At 35.9% G+C, this 17922-nt stretch overlaps 1 protein-coding gene across 1 annotated transcript in view; it reads right to left on the bottom strand.

The window, feature by feature from the left end:
- Positions 1-17922, bottom strand: part of MAGI2 (membrane associated guanylate kinase, WW and PDZ domain containing 2) — a 1340884-nt gene that overhangs the window by 581127 nt on the left and 741835 nt on the right. The window contains exon 3 of the mRNA XM_029233155.1: positions 14315-14434. Within this exon, the coding sequence (XP_029088988.1) occupies positions 14315-14434 (120 nt within the window). The remainder of the gene's footprint in view (positions 1-14314; positions 14435-17922) is intronic.

Below are 17922 nucleotides of genomic sequence, written 5' to 3' on the forward strand. Positions count from 1 at the left end.
CCAAAAATAAACAAATAAAGTAAATAAAAATTTTTTAAAAAGATAATGGTCCAATTTCATTCTTTTGCATATGGATATCCAGTTTTCCCAGCACCATTTGTTGAAGAAACCATGCTTTACTCTTTATATTCTTGGCAGCCTTGTCGAACATCAGTTAACTATACATGTGTAGATTTATTTCTGGGATCTTTATTCAGTTCCGTTGGTATATATGTCTGTCTTTATGCCAGTACTATGCTGTTTGATTCTTTTAACCTTTTTATGTATTTTGAAATCAGGAAGAGTGATGCTTCCAACATCATTCTTTTTTCTAAGGATTGACTTGGCTATTTGTGGTCTTTTGTGGTTCCACTTGAATTATAAAATTGTTTTTTCCTACTTTTGTAAAAAATGATATTGGGATTTTGATGGGGATTGCACTGAATCTGTAGATCACTTTGGATAGTTTGGATGTTTTAGCAATATTAAATCTTCCAAAATTGATGAATATGGAATATCTTTCCATTTGTTTATGTCTTTTTAAAATATTTTCATCAATGTTTTGTAGTTTTCTGTAGACTGGTCTTTCACTTCCTTAATTTTTTTTAAGTATTTTATTCTTTTTGGTGCTATTGTAAAGGAAATTATTTTCCTAATTAGGCCTTACATTACATTGACTGAATACTTTCCCAATGGGAAAATGTTCCTTCAAGCACAGACTTTGTGTCAAACAAGGCTGGAAGCAATTTCAATTTTGTCATTTACTACCTGAGAGACTTCTTATAATTACTAAACATCTTTGAGCTTCAGATTCCTCCTTGTAAAAAGCATTAGAATAATACTTTCATGGAAGAAACATTGTGAAAATTACAGATAGCATATGCAAAGCATGAAGCCTAGTGTATTAGTCAGCATTATCTAGAGAAAGAACAAATAGGATACATAGGCCTAAAAACCAGGAGTACCAAGTGTTAGGAGAAGATGGATGTCCAACTCAGTCAGGCAGAGAGCAAATTCAATCCTCCTTCACCTCTTTCTTCTACTCAGACTCTCAACATGTTGACTGGTGCTTTGGGAGGGCCAATATGCTTTACTGAATTCACCAATTCAAATGCTTATCTATTCTGGAAACACGTTTGTAGACACACCCATAAACAATGTTTAACCAGATATCTAGGCATCCCAAGGTCCAGTCAAATTGACACATAAATTAATCGTCACATCTGGTACTGTTTTTGACCTTTTGATGTTGTAGCTATTTCAGCCTAAGTGTTTATCCATTTGTGTATCCCAGTTAGAACAACCCTACAAGAGAGTTCTTAGCTGATGTTTGGCAATCCCAGCAACTATTTACCAATGCACTGAGTTTATTATTTCATCAGCCCTGGTTATTAGATAGTATTTCTTTATATCTGACCACAATCTTTGTCTCTTTATCTATTACTTGTCCTAGTCCCACTCTTTAAGGTCACACAGAACAAGTCTCATTTCTCTATGATGTCCCACTCATCAGTCATTTAAACACAGTGCTCATGTAATCCTAGAGCTCTTTCAGTCCCACATGAAGTTCAAGACAAATCCAAGATTAGCATTTGGCCTTGCAATTCCTAGGCCTCAAATGCATACTTGAACAAATAATTCTTGGCTTCCTCTAGGCCACAGTTGCTCCCCACCAATGCCTTGTTTCTCTGGAGCACTGCAGTCAGCCCTTCACTAGCTATTCTTTGTATTTTAATACATTTTTAGACCTTTTTTTTTTTTTTTGGCTGCAAATGAGATAGATTCTGTTCTAGTGTTATTTTTCAGAAAATATGATGGGCATGGTGGTATGATTTAGTTGACATCTAAGAGACCAGAACTTTTTGGAACACTCAGGTGCAGCCTGGATGCAAACCACTCCCTCAGACAATCACCCAGCTCTGAACATTGCAGTAGTATACTTCTATTTAATTCCTTCAAGTGCCAATAATTCTTGTACTTGAAAGTACACTGCTAGCACAAAAAAGTTGCAAATGACTATTTTAGGACTTGAATCTACCCTGCCTTAGCAAGGCCTGTCAAAGCCAGTTCCCTCTCTAGCAACCTGATAGTCCCCCCGCGCCAGCATCTTCCTTTTAAAACCCAAACACCAGCTTTTCAACCTGCTGTCTCAATATTTTCATGCTCACATTTAATGTATTTTGTTACCTTTGGCAAGATCTTGATCAATATTTTCTTATTTTGAGGCAGCCGTGATCTACTTTCATGCACTCTTGGGAACGTTCTACTCTCTCATATGATTTCTACTTCTACTATTGTTTATGAAAAATAGATGCCATGAGGATGCATTTTTTCATTAATAGAGGAGTTATGTAAGATTCAAATGAAACACATAAACAAAAATACTTTTCAAGTTACTGCAAACCCATGTTGGAAGGATATAAACAATTCTATTAAATATTATTTTTGAATCCAATTCTATAATAAGAAGTTATTGGAGTCTACCAAGGAGCAAGTGTGGTCTCAAATTACATATAATAGAATTAAATCAACGGTAACTGTAAGAATACTCAAGAATAGAAAGTAATAAGCAACAAGAATACATGGGATGTGTTTCTCTGAGATGAGAATGAGTATTCACAGGGGATGGTTTAAAAATGAAGTAAAATTTTAAATTAAAGAGGGGGGGGATGGGGACGATGACACAGGAAGGACTGGATGCTGCCGATTAGAGCACCTGCATTTGAGCTTTATTCACTTAAAAGGCATTTCTTAGGGGAAAAAAAAGAATAAAATAAGAAAAAAAGAATAAATGAAAATAAAGTGCTTCTCTTCCTTTGTTAGCTCAGTATTTTCATATACTCAGAGACAAACATTTTTATTCCCCCTAATAGCCTCCTAATTACTACTAAGAAGGCCTGTGTAGATAACAGGATAAGGATTTGAAGATGAAAGAATAATAAAAGAAGAAAATGTTATATTTACTAAACTACGGGATATGATGTAATTTATTAAATTATAACGAGAACATGAGATAAATATCAATTGAAATAATTTTTTCCATTCAAGCAAATATTAAGTATGTAGGACCCATTTGCCAAGAGGGCAGATTCCAATATACCACTGGACTTACTGAATAACATGAAAAGTGTAGTGAATTGGGGTAAATTACATCAGTTTTTAGACATACACCATGACAAACCATACAACTTGTGTTTGAACAAAACTCCCACGAGCATGCCCATTTCTAAGACAGTGTTGCTTCCTATGCAGGACAGAGAAGTCATTTTAGTTAAATTTCCACTCTATTCAACAAGTCATTGCCTTGTGGGAACATTTATAAATATCATCTCCATTATTCTCATTGTTCCTTATAGCTATACAGGTTAAAAAAAAAAAAAAAAAAAGAATTGAAATGTAAGATCCAGGGCCAAGATATAAAACCATTTGAAGTATAAAATGTAGCATATCCCAAAAGAGGAAGATTTTTAGGACACAGAGTAGGAACACAGCAGAGGATCCATGTAGGCTTCTCAATTTTCAGGAGAAATCAAAAGGTAAACAAAGCAAGAATAAAGAAAGAGAATAGTGTCAGTGGGCTGCTGGTATAAACAAAACTCTTGAAAGATCAGCAAAAAGAAAACCTAAATTGTGAGAGAATAACAATATTACAGGAGCTAAATATTAAAAGGAAAACAAGCAAGAAGAGTACTAAAATGAAGGTTAGTGCAAAGGCAGGACCAAGAATGTGAAGGAAAAACATGATAACATAATGTTGCAAGAAAGCTTCCCAGTGCAGGATATCTTTAACTTCTGATTAATATGTTTTGCTTCTAAGATGAGTATATATAACACTCTCTGAAGGTGAACTTTTCATGAAAATAAACCAAGATAATGATGTATTATTTACCCCCCAAGTTGTAAATATAGGCTTTGAAAAAGTAGCCTGCAGCTATCACTCCTTAAGATTCCTGGGGGACAGGTGGGTGTCTCAAAAAATGAAAAAAAATCTACAAACTAGTACGTTAAGATTTAAAAAAAGAGCAGATGAACTTGTAAATGTGCATTTTATTGATACATTGATTTTAACAGTTTGGTAATGCACTGATAGTTTTATAGATCTATTTTAAATCTAACATATTCAAAAAATGACAAACATTATTGGGGCCAAAGAATATGTTGTTTCCAACTTCATTACAATCTAGTCATTTTTCTGAAGTATATTTATATGTGCCTAAAATGTTTGGGGCATATAAGAACATCAGGTTTATCTGCATTTATAGAATACATTCATAAATTAATTATCGATAGTTTAATCATGTTAATTTGAATATAAATTTGAATGCATATTATAAATTGCTTCTAGACAGAAGATAGTTAAAATATTTTATAACAAGATATGTGTTCCATTTGCTTGGCATTTTCAGGGAGTGTAGTACTCTACTTAGGTGAATAGTCTAGCCTTTCCCCTTTAGAAGTTGAAACTTTTAAATTTTAATCACCTTTGAAGCAAATCTTTCTCAAATATTATGTTTTTGCATATACCTTAACCTTTTCTGGATAGCTCAGGGTCATTATTAGGAAAATCAATAGCTGTGCTGGGTTGCAATACTCTGCTGTCATCTGGGAGACTGATGACTGCTCCCACTATAACAAATGACCCTAGACGACTCTGGTTTTTAAATTTCATCTGTACATTTTTTGTACTTTTCCCCTGTCCTAAACCCCTGTGAGGCTGTCAGCATGCCGGCCTCTAGGAGTCTCCATCCTCTCCCATCCCTCCCTCACATAAACCATTGCACGCATCTTCTTCTAATTTGCTGCTACATTTTACCCTAAATGGGAGACTCTTATTAAATTGAGGGAAGATAGGGGAAGAGGGAGGAAAGAAGTTAAAGTTAACAAATCTGCAAATATTATTTGTAAAATGGATATTCCTGCACATACTTGAAGGTAGAAATGATAGGAAATGCCCTTGTTGCAGTGGGTTATACTTCACTTCAAGTATAATAATACTTGCTTCATCTCCAGAGAAACCAGATGGCTGCATCAGAAGATTTTTCTCTGGAAGTTTTATGGAAACGATTGACTCTCACCCTCAGAGATTGGGAGCAGAAGTCAGAAGTATCTAATCCTTCTGGGAAGGATCATGAGGGATCTGGCCTGGAGAGCCTTTCTGTTCTTATGGGCTAGCCCTGAGGGAAGAGATCCTTTTGGGAAACAGCACCCCCCAATATCAGGTCACAATGCCAAAGGACAGGTTTCTCTAGGTAAATGCAAGTCCCCTGCTGTAATATCCTCAGATATGTCATGGAGGTAGGGGAGTAAAAGAAAGAAAGCTCAGTGGAAAAATTTTAATCAAATCTTTACCTTTTATTTACCTATCATAAGGTTCATGTCAGTTTGAGCTTCCTATATATTGTTTAAAACTTTTTTGTTTATTGACTCTTCATGTTGTGTTAAGTATTTGGTTTACCATCAGTAATCAAATTTAAAATATAAATTTTTCAGAATTATCATTTTACCCATTAACTGTTTAATGAAAGGAATCAAACTTTCACCTATTGTAAGAAAATTTAAAGAAGCCATCCTAATGTAAAAGAGAAAGAAAGAGAGAGAAAGGTGAAGTGGGAGTAGAAATCTTATTAGCAATGTATAATTAATAATTGAATAAAATTTGATTTTCATTTCCTTTCCATTAAGCCTCCTAAGAATAAAAGAATAATAAACAAACTCATGCTCTCTTATACTTTACCAAGTACCATATGTCCATGTTAATTAGAATGCCTTCACATTTCTTTGAGAGAACACACATACTAGTTCCTTTGTTTTAAAATAACATTCTGAATTTGCATATTTTCCAATATATCCCAGGACCTTTTTTTGGTTTTGGGGGGTTTTTTTGGCGGTACGCGGGCCTCTCACTGCTGTGGCCTCTCCCGTTTCGGAGCACAGGCTCCAGACGCGCAGGCTACGTGGCCATGGCTCACGGGCCCAGCCGCTCCGCGGCATGTGGGATCTTCCCGGAACAGGGCACGAACCCGTGTCCCCTGCATCGACAGGCGGACTCTCAACCACTGCGCCACCAGGGAAGCCCCATATCCCAGGACCTTTCTATCTCTCCTGTAGGTTTGGCCTCATTACTTCTGTTCTCCAACTCTCTACTGACTTTCTATACTAGAGGTAGAGAAATCAAGAATGTCTTTGTAAGGCTTTTGAAAAAGATTAAAGCAAGCATGAACAAAGACAGGAGTTATAAGACAGGGTAATTATTAGTTCAAGAAGTATGTAGGTGGTACCGTCAATGGAACTTGGGAGGTGGAGCTGGTGGGGTGGGGGAGGTTTACTGGAAGATACCGTTTTCTTGACTAAGTTTACTAGGCTTTCAGTTCCGGAAACCTGACCAACAGTGAATCACTGCAGTGAAAACCAGACTACAGGGAATGGCCACAGAAAGATAAGAACTATATTCTGGACAAAGTGTCACAGTGTAGAGGTTATTGAGAGAAAAACAGGTATGGGAACTCAGAACAGGGACCCATGAGGTTAACAACGAGATTTAAGACAAGAACAAAATGATTACAATTATAATACAAGGTAATCTAGGACAAGATTCTGAAGCCAAATTGATGCTGCAGCTCTAAACTTCTGACCTAGAGCATTCTGAATTAGGAAGTAGATGTGTTCCAGGGTTTCAATTCTGTTTGAACTTCTACATAGGGATTAAGGGGTTCCCATTGTTTGCTTCAAGGAAGGAACTTAGGCATTCATTCAATTTATATTCACTGAGTGCTTCCTAGGTACCAGAACCATTCTAAGATCAAGAATTAGCAGTGGTTCAAATTATCTGACCTCTTGAGAAGTCTCCATTCTAGTGGGTGGACACTGACAATAATCAAATAAACAAATGGACACAGAATGCATTTTCAGTTATAGTCAGTACAATAAAGTACAATAAAGAAAATAAATTAGGGCTTCCCTGCCAGTGCAGAGGACACGGGTTCGAGCCCTGGTCCGGGAAGATCCCACATGCCGCGGAGCAACTAAGCCCATGCACCACAACTACTGAGCCTGCGCTCTAGAGCCCGCGAGCCACAACTCCTGAGCCCACGTGCTGCAACTACTGAAGCCTGCGTGCCTAGAACCCGTGCTCCGCAACCGCAATGAGAAGCCCGTGCAACACAACAAAGAGCAGCCCCCGCTCACCGCAACTAGAGAAGGCCCGCGCTCAGCAACAAAGACCCAATGCAGCCAAAAATAAATAATAAATAAATAATTAATTAAAAGAAAAGAAATCAGAGGAAGGGGATGGAGAATGTCAGCAGGTGTTATTTTGGATAAGGTTGTCAGGTAAGAGTTTCCTTAAGATTCTTAGATGAATATCTCAAAGTAAGAAAAAGGAATATGTGGTTATTTGGAAGACAAGTAGTCTAGGAAAATGAAATGACAAATTCAAGATCCCAAGTAGATGAGAATGTGCTTGTTCTGTTTGAGGAACAGAAAGGAAGCCAGAATAGCTAATATAAATAGGCTGACGACAGTATAACTTCCCATTTTGTTATAACTAATAACAAGTATCAATTTCTGTTTTTACTGATCCCTAAAAATTCATACTTTGTGTCTTTAAGAATTAATTTTTATGGAGAAAATCCCATGCAGACAAGATATGTTGACCACTTGATCCTAATTTTATCTTGCTGTTACATTCATACACATACAGCCCATAACAGATCTAAGACAGCCGATTATTATATAAAGAGGGACTAACTGCTTCGCATATTAAATTTTAACCTAATGTTATGAATGATTTTCCATAATTGTCAGAGTTTGAAGCCTTCAATAAGGAAGAGCTTTCATATGGTATGAATCTTATATGGTATGAATTCATATATATGAATCTTACATGGCACAAATTCATGTGGTATGAATCTTATACAACATGATTGCTTTTAAATATAAGGACAGCAGGGTATTTTTGAGAACTGTTACTTCAGTTACAGTTTGACCAATTTTTTTTTTTTTTTTAGTTTGACTAATTTTTAATCAAAGCACTCAATGTATCTGTATACTTTGCAGCACGATCAATGGAAGCCTCAACGTTTCAGATATTGTTTTGTGCACAGGATGAATGAAAGTTGCAGTTTATAAAAACAATTCATAAAACCATCTACATCTACTGTAAGTTTGTTGGAGATTGAGATCAATGTTCTGAAATACAGTATTTAGTAATAAAAATTAGGACACACCTTTCCTATTTTTTGATGATTTCTATTCCCCCTGAGAGAAATAAAAGATCTGTGGTTTATCAGATTCTAGACTCCACTGTCTATTAGATCAGAAATATGGATAAGGAAAGAATGTCTCAGGAAGTTTTATTTTTCAGATTTGAAATTCAGATATAAAAATAGCTTTTGTAGAGTAGGATGTTAGGTTATAGTTTTCAAATAACTAATGTATGAAACAAGTCTCTGAAAAAAGTTTGACAGGAAGGGGACATTAGGGCATCACTGAGAATAACTGGAGTAAATGAAACTTCTCCTTTAGGAAGGTCTATATGTCTAATCTAAGACTAATGGCAAGAGCCATTGATCATCACTATGTTGATGCTATTTTAGAGAAACATGAACTCTCATGCAGAAGACTGTTGTAATCAATTTGATCAAGAATCGATCGTGTGGAATGAGTGAATTTACTGTCTTCGTTAGTCATGGAATTGTAAGATCCAGTAAATATTTTTCAATATATATTCACAGCTGCAGCAATACACAAATAAACATTATAAAATATTTATTATCAATATTGTTATCCATTTTTGTCCACTCAGAAAAACAACTCAGAGGCGAAAATATTCACCCAATCAGCAAAGGCAAATAGGTTCTGCTTGTTGAAGTAGTGAAGAGAAATATAAGTAAAAATTTTAAAGTCATGCAGGTTTTCTTCCCACTAAATGAGGGGCATGATATTTATTTCATGTGAAATCTCAATTTGTTTCCGATAAAAATTTATAAAGGATGTGTACAGGAGTTAGAAAATCATTGTAATTAAAGACACAAACTTGAGGGAAATTAAGGAAACCTCAAATATCACAGTTTTGGAATCCTCAGCTTTACCTAATATCATTATGGGTTGTGAGAGAGTCAAAGAAGTGAGTCTTATGCCCAAGAATACTGGCTTTATTTTAATGATATACTCCAAAAAGGTTGGTCCTGTTCCTTTCAGCTACACTGAACAAAAAAATATAGAACTAACAGGAAACTGGTTAACATTGCAGTTTAGGTAATATTTTCCTTGACTTCGGACTTCAAGTTATAATTTATATGATAATATTAAATTAGTTAATTGATTGGTCTGTTCCTTCTAGTTCCTTTTGGGAAAAAAAGAGTACTTAGAAATAGGTATTTGCATGACATGCTTTGGAAAAAGCTGGGCTTACAAAAGTCCCAAACCAAGAGGGAATTTTATCACATTTTAATGCACAGTAACACTTCCAGTCTTAGTGCCATACACAGGAGCAAAGCAGCATGCAAAAATCATATGCTCTCTGCAAATACCTTTGAACACATAATGAACCACTTACAAAAAAAACCTCTGGCATTGTAAGATCTCAAAGGGGTGTAAAACTTCACTAAATGTGTTTTTCCTTTACTGGTCAAATAAACACATACTGAATTTTATGTGCAAGTGTTTAGTGTTTCTAAAATGAACACCCAAATGCACGGCTTAGAATCTTCCACAATAGGAAAATTGCCAAAAGAAAAAGAAGAAAATATCAAAAGAAAAAAAATCTTACAATATGTAATAATAGCTGGACCCTTTTAACTGCAAGCTCCAAGAATCTACTGTTGTTGTGGAGGTTATTACTTACTTAGTAAAAATTTTCTCTTATAATAGAGTATAAGGGAAAGAGAAACAATGACATTTTATCTCTTTTTTGGTCTCCTGGAATGAGAGCAATCTTAGCATCAATTGAAGCATTGATCTGCCCTTCAGGAAATATTTACATTTCAGTGGATAGAAACTTGGACTGATAGAAGAATGGTTTTTCTGAAGACTATTTATAGTACTAATAATGATTTTTTATTGGATTGATCATCTCTCTGTCACCAGTGCTATCTTGATTGGAAATAGATTCAAAATTTCAATAATAAATGCCCAAAGGTCATACTAAAAAAAGTAGATGTGGATTTTAGTTAGTAAAATTAAATGGATTTATGTAAAATTTGTTGTATCTCTTCTCTCATCATAGGAGTTATCGGCTTATTTTCCTAGAAAATTATTTGTCCTTAATACTTAAAATTTTATAGGATTGTATGTGCTATACCAGGAAGAACAGCACTCATTTATGTACAGTTGTGAGAAAACTTGAATTTCAGAGTCCTTGTAATAAAATTGTTTAAGAAACTATGTGGGCTGTTTACAGTTGGCTCAAGTCCATATACATTAAGGTCCATGAGTAGGACAAACCACAGTATCAAGGTGAAGGTGAGTGCCATATTTGCACTATATTCTACAGATGCCCTAATAACTTGCTGGGTTTGATTTGGTCCTCTTAAAAACTGAAGGACTATTACAATTGAGCTTACATCTATTTAAAGAAAACCTTTAACTTTAAGAAACTTTAAGGGTTTCTTCAGTAGACAGAAAGATAGCTTTGTTTCGATTTAAAAGCAGAACAGCAAAATATGATAGCAAATGTTACAACAGAACTGCTGCTCTGGAATATGACTGTGGATGATCTCACTAGATGAATTAAATGAAATAAGAGTGCAGGTGCAGCTCAGGGGACATGGGTTTGTTAAAGATGTCATTCAGAACGCAGGATGAGGCAGTGGGAGTGGTCAGTGACTGGGTAATTCAGCACTTCAGACAGTTCCCAAGGGCACTGCTTCCTTCCAGGTACTTAGAGTACTTAACCTTTAGATAACCAAACCTACTTATTTAATTCTACCTCGCAGTGTCACATTTATACCTGCATGTGACCTTAATCCCAAAGGAATTGTCTGCATTCATCCACAGAGCTCTGTGGTCTGTGTTTCACATGAAGCCTACATCTTCAGTCCTGACAGGAAGGTTCATGGTGTTCTTCCTGGTACTTGAGGTTATGTCAGGCTTGTCACTAGGCCTTGTTATATTAATTTTCAACCTGACTGAATATGAAAAGATGAAGATGAGGTCATCCAAGTCATGGAAGAGTCTTTACCAACACCTGATGGTCCATTAGAGTCAAGTCCTCTGGGCCATTTACATGCAGAGCCATTCAGCAGCTGTTGTATAACAAACTGAAATGAGGTGCTCATACTAGATGAGGGGTTGGTGATGCAGAAAAAGCCTTTTAAGAATCTGCTAAAATTCTGCCTAGCGGCATGTGGCCTAACTGTAGAAGGTAACACAAGCATATTAAGGCCTTCCTTGCAGCCTCTGGTGATAACAGAATTGTTCTTCTGGAGCAAGGACTTTGGGCCAGTTTCTAAGAAGCAGAACTACAATTCAGGATAGTCTAACTCGTTTCTAATCAAAGGACAAATTCCAGATTAAAATTAGAATTATTGACAACAAGACAGAAGTATATACATACGTATATCAGTCTTAAGGATCCTACATGGTTAACAGGTCTGTGACCTTAATGCTCAGAGGAACTTAATTTCTTTTTAATTTCTTTAGTGGATTCACAGATATCAGAAATGAATTTTCTAGCCTGGCTGAGAGCTCTAAAGAGTACTGAGAAAGCATGAGAATGATCTAGCAAGGAGGAGGAAGGACAACAATGGCCCAAAACACTGCAGAAGGGAGAACATATAACAGAGAAACTGGTATTTTATTATTTTATGAGAGAGTGATATCATGAAAGTTTGACAAATATGAAAGCTCTGAGGTCCTTCTTTAACTAGTTGAGTAGTACATGATTGTTACTCTGTATGTTCTGAAAGCACCAACAGCAGAAAAGGCATTCCCTAGGCTTCCTTGATGAATAACACATTAATAACACAACTCAGGTAGCTCTGAGTCTGGAGCTAGTGATTAATACTGAAGGAACAGCAGTGATTTTTATTAGAAGGCCAATTCTACTGGTTCCTCAGCTGTAACTGTTGGAAAATCTGAAGATTCTGAGATTTGAGAAGGCTCCCTAGGTGTCCACCCAGATGGTTATGTGAACTGAGAAAAGAGCTTCTTATTTATCCAAGTACACAGTATGTATCTGTAAATAATAGTATTGATTCTCCAGAGTCATGTGTGTAAATCAGCCGTATTATTCAAAGATCAGCTCTATGCATGCTTGGGCAATTAACAATTTGGCACCAATTTAGCCAACTCTACTCTCAGTGCTGAAAAAACGTCTGAAGGAGATTCAGGATAACCCACCCCAACTCACAAAACTTGGTTATGTTTGTATGGTTTCAGGAAACTTCCCTCAAAATTTAACTGAAACCTAAAATTTAAGCTAGGCTTTATTTTTAAATATTGATATTAAACTTCATGACATCTAGTTTATCATGAGAATACAGGAAATTTAACATGAACATGGGATTTAATTTTTTCACTTTCTATACAGTTAATACAATCTTTATTTAACAAAAAAAAGAAAGGAAAGGTCATATTTGTTAATCATGCTACTCTTGGAATGCTTGTGGATATTAAGGCATTTGTTCTTTGCTACATATATATGACATTTAAATACGGTAACTAAATACAAAGGCATTATTATTAGCAGACATGTAAACTAATGAATGCCACTAAATCATGTTGCAAAGCCCACGGGAAAACATACTACACAATTTATTGTCAATTTACTCTGACTTCTTTGATATCATTATTTTCTATATTTATAAGTTATTTTTCATAGATAATTTAAGGCAGCTTATATGATCAACACAGCTTTTTCATTTAACTGCTATGTATAAAACAGATAAGCAACAAGAATATATTGCATAGCACACAGAATTATAGGCATTATCTTGTAATAACTTTTAATGGAGTATAATGTATAAAAATACTGAATCACTATGCTGTGAAAACCTGAAATTAATACTGTAAAACAACTATACTGCAATAAATATAATATTTTCAATCAATCTTCACTATCATTCATTTTTGACAATTAGAAGAGGAAACAACACTCATATAAAACCATTTTCTTTTCTTGGGTATTTTTGCCTATGTCCTATGAATGTGGAAATAAGCAACTAAATGTCTGACCCATAACTTAGGCACATGTGTCAGCCTAAATTGCCTTAGGAGTGTGAAGTAAAAAGAGATTTTAATACTTCTAACAACTTAAAAATACGGAGTTCTTAAATAACTATACTATAGTCCACTGGGCCTCTACAAGTAAATGAAGGAGGAAGAGGAGGGCCAGCTGTTACAAACCCAGTTTGGTTGCTCATGGTGGACCTCTGACATTTGATGGGCTAAGCAGCAATGCATATGAGTTTTGCTTTGAATATCACTCACTATTAACTGCAGTTCAGTAACACTAGATTCACCTTTGGATGTAATAATACATATAAATATAGTTTACACGTACAGTAACTGTGACATAAGAATAAAGGTATTATTTTCTACTGTTTTTTAGTTATATTACTTTAAAATTTCATTATACAGACACAGATCTGTAACTTCATCAGACATAAACTACATACATGTAGATGTTACTTGAACATATACATGCAAGCATGTTATTTATTTGTATTTTTCAACGCTATCATTTCTCCTCTTATGGATAAGACTACTGAGGTTCAGAGATACTCACTGGGTTACTTAATATTCATAGTGGGTAAGTAGTAAAGCCAGGTTTGGAACTGAAGCAGATTCTGGCTTAGGTTACAGTGCTTTTTCCACTGAATCATATGTCCCACCTTCAAGGTTTTAATTTCATTTGTTCATGTTTGACACGGGCACACAAGGAAACGTGTGGTAGAGCTTTGGAGTTCATCCACAGATCATATTTTCCTACACCATCATTTTGCATGACAGGCAAGTAAAGGCAAGTGAAGTGAAGCAACCGGAGAAAACTACACAGAGGTAGTGACAGGACTGGAACTCAAGCCCTGTGCTCTTTAGATGCTACCTAGAGATGAAGATAATTTATCTGGACGATCACAGCTTAGCCTCAGGATATCCTGATCACAAGGATACTTCAATGGGTATGTACGTACACATTTCTCTTGGCATCTTAAGAGTAGAATTAACACAGATATATTTTAATTTTTCTTTACAAAATACACTTCTAAAGTGACCTCATTAAAGCTCTCAAACCAAAACAACAGCACATTAGTAATCTGGTGTTCTAATGCATTTCAGACAAAGGAGAAAAATGTGATGTGATGAGAAATAAATTCAGCAGTAGTGCTGTGCTTACCTTCATAAGTCCCGCTTTCTAGGAGAGCACCACTTTTCTCCAATTCCATAAAATCTTCAACAGTGATGAAAATATAGTCCACTCCAGGAACCTCACCCTCCTTATGTGGCCTTGTGGTGCCTGAATAAGGAAAATTAAAAACAAAAGAAAGACTCTAAGTGATTTGTTGCTGAACTTTAGAAATACCACCATACTTCTGAATATTCAATAACACTTGTTTGTACATCCTGCGAGTTGGCAGTTTGCATTTGTCCTTCTGTTTGTTTGGAAACAGAAAATAGCAGGGGGTTAAGATTAAAGTAAACATACAAAGCATTTTTCTTCATCAAGTTTATAAAGAGTTCATTGCCATGGAATGTGGCTGCATAGGTTTTTCAGTGAAAAATGCAGACCATTGTGCCCTTTTTGAAGAGGTGGCTTGAATATTGGGCCAGGAGTCTGCTAGCTCAGGAATTTACATATCTCTCTTCCATGAATGGACCTCTATTGTTCTGTAGAGTGCTTTGCTATGACATAAAATACAATGGAGAATAGAAATGTTAGCAAAATGTCAATTTACCTTTATACTTTCATGATCTGCTCCTTTATGGGGGGGAGGTTGTTGCCATTTGTTAATTTTGTGCCAAATAATAGCTTATATTTGATTTAAAGGATAAGAAAGGCTTTATTATTACTTAAAATTAAATAACTAAATAATAATTAGAATTGAGTAATAATTAAATTAGTATTATGTTAGTAATATAGTATCCTTCCTCCCTCCTTCTCTCCATCCCTCTTTCTTTCCCCCTCCCTTCCTCCCTTCCTTCCTTCCTTCCCTCCCTCCCTCTCTCCCTCCCTCCCTCCCTCCCTCCCTCCTTCCTTCCTTCCTTCCTTTCTTTCTTTCTTTCATTATTGCCTTTAATTCTGACTGAATTGGGAGGTGACACACTCCAAGGGATTACTGCATGGGTCCACCACTCTTGTTTCCTGCATCACCTATAGAGTAAACAGCTTCTGTGACCAGGGTGACAGGAACAGCAGCCTGTGGCTCAGTACAGCTCCACTGGAGAAGTCAGTCTCCCAGACCTGCTATCCAGTTTGTGAGGTGGGAACCAAAACAGAGACATATTAAAGGCTGTGGGTTTGTTTTCTGGAATACTTCCTTCCCTGAACATGCCTTAAGCTTCTTTTCTTTTTCTATGCCACCTACATAAGACATTTTGCATGTCAGATTGGAATTTTCGTAATGCATACATGCAAACAGTATGCAGAAGTACACAGAAGGCAAATGTGTAAACAAAGTATTAGTACACTGGCAGGCTTATTCACATGTATACTATACTATTCTCTATAAACTAAACAAAAAGTATTTCAAGTATTTCAAACCCTTAAATTTATTTTCACTCTCCAAAATCTTTATCAACTAGGCCATGTAATAGCCAGTCAGTTCTCCTTTTAGTCTATTAGGATCAAATCTGGACTGCAAATGAGAGGCCTAAACTAATATCAGAATATACAATATGTTAGGGAAATTCATTTTTGGTAAAAATCATTAATTTCCATTGAAAACATTTTTTAAAATTTGAAGGCATTATGTTCTAAAATTAAATTTTACAACCTTCTTTGGGGGTTGCAAAACAATTTTTTCCCCATAGTCATGTTTAATGACTTTCCCCTGAATTTGTTATTTTATTTTGTTTAACTGAGTCACATTTTATAATATTCCCTACTGCTTTTAATGTTATAAAATATAAACCTCCCACACCTAGTATGCATAATGTTGTCAAATTAATGTTTCTATGAGAACCTTAACTTTCAATATCCTGACCATTATATGCTTAACCCTTGTGAATTAAAAGCACATTAACATGGTTTTCGGCAATCAATTTGTTTTTCTGTTTCTTTAGAACACACTCTAATCATTGAGAAAAATCACGTAACACAGTTTCAATTTTCCTTCCTAATTTATCTGCATATTTCAGAAGCTACACGCTTTGATTAATTAACTGCTTGCAGTGCAGTAATGCATTCCCAGCACAATGTGAGCACAAGACCACGAGCTTAAGGGCAATTTCCAGGGCTGCTGACTTGACTAGAGTGACTCGCCTGCACCAAATTCTAGTGAGCGTGTTTGGGGTTGTGCTCTTCTTGCAAGGACCATGAGTACTTTGGTTCACTGGTTGTTTTTCCATCTACGTCTTACATCTCAGGCCAATGTGACTGACTTTCTGCCTTAGGGATTCGGCCTCCCCTGTGGCTGCATCAGTGTCACCTGTTGCTGTTGACCTGCTTGTTGCTGGCTGCCTATTTGGACTGGGGGTTCGCCTACCTCGCTGTTGCCTGAAGAAGTTCTACACTACAATCTTAAAAGCTGCATTTCCCATCTTTGACATCAATCTTCCATCCTTTTCTCTCATTCTGTTCTTCTGTCGAATTATAACCTCCAGTCTCCTGATGGCTCCTAATTTCCATGATGTTCCCCATATTTGACTTCATTTGCCTTTCTACTAAGGGACTGGGAATCTAACATGTCTTCTTTCCTTTAGTTCATCTTCACCATTTTCCACGTCTTAACAAGTCTCCAAGTTCCCTATTGGCTATTTCATTCAGAGACTGCAGCTGCTATAGGAAACCATGAACTTTCACTGACAAAGTACCCTACAGATTTAGGCTTTCTAATGTTAGTTTTGCTGTTGTTGTTGGACAAGTTTTTGTTTATTCATTTCGGTTTTTTTTTAATTGAAGTAGAGTTGATTTACTATGCTGTGCCAATCTCTGCTGTACAGCAAAGTGACTCAGTTTTACACATATACACACTTTTTAAAAATTCTTTTCCATTATGGTTTATCCCAGGAGGCTGGATATAGTTCCCTGTGGTATACGGTAGGACCTTGTTGTTTATACATTCTAAATGTAATAGTTTGCATCTACCAATCCCAAATTCCCAGTCCATGCCTCTCCCTCCCCCCTCTAATGTTAGTTTGATTCAACTGATGCATGGCAATCCTTTTAAAAAGTGTCTTCTTCCCTCTTTGACCCACCATGTTCTAATACTCAAGGGCTTTGACTTTTCAGCAGAAGACATTAGCTCATTCTCTTTCTGGTAATATGAGAGATACTCTGAATTAAAATTCCTTAAAGTTTCCTAATTTCTACCTCCTTCATCTGCATTATCTTATCCTTAATTGTAATCATCCATCCATCTTGCTAAGACTAATCCCTTCTCCTCTGCTTTCTTTCAAAGTCTAGTTTTTATTTTTTATCAAAGTTATACAGATATTTTACAGATTCTACACTTCTACAAGGTTTGTTATTCTACAACTCTACGTTATTTTTTTTAAGTAGACTGTCATCACCCCACACACACACACACCTTTCATTTTATCCAGCGGTAAACACTTTTAACTCTTTTAGCTGATTCTTTTGTTTTACCTTCATGTCTTTAAATAATTTATCAATACTTATGATGGCTCTTGCTGTTGTTTTTTATTTTAGTCACTATTGATTGTGATAAGAAAATGAAGATTTAGCTCTTTTTGCCCACACTTCTTCACATCACTTCCTTTTTCCCTTCTCGCATTCTCCCAGTAGAACAAACTTATGTTAGATTACTATTTAGCATTTACAAT

This window comes from Monodon monoceros, unplaced genomic scaffold (genome assembly GCF_005190385.1).
Source record: "Monodon monoceros isolate NGI ecotype Baffin Bay Population unplaced genomic scaffold, NGI_Narwhal_1 Super_Scaffold_2, whole genome shotgun sequence".
Taxonomy (NCBI): domain Eukaryota; kingdom Metazoa; phylum Chordata; class Mammalia; order Artiodactyla; family Monodontidae; genus Monodon; species Monodon monoceros.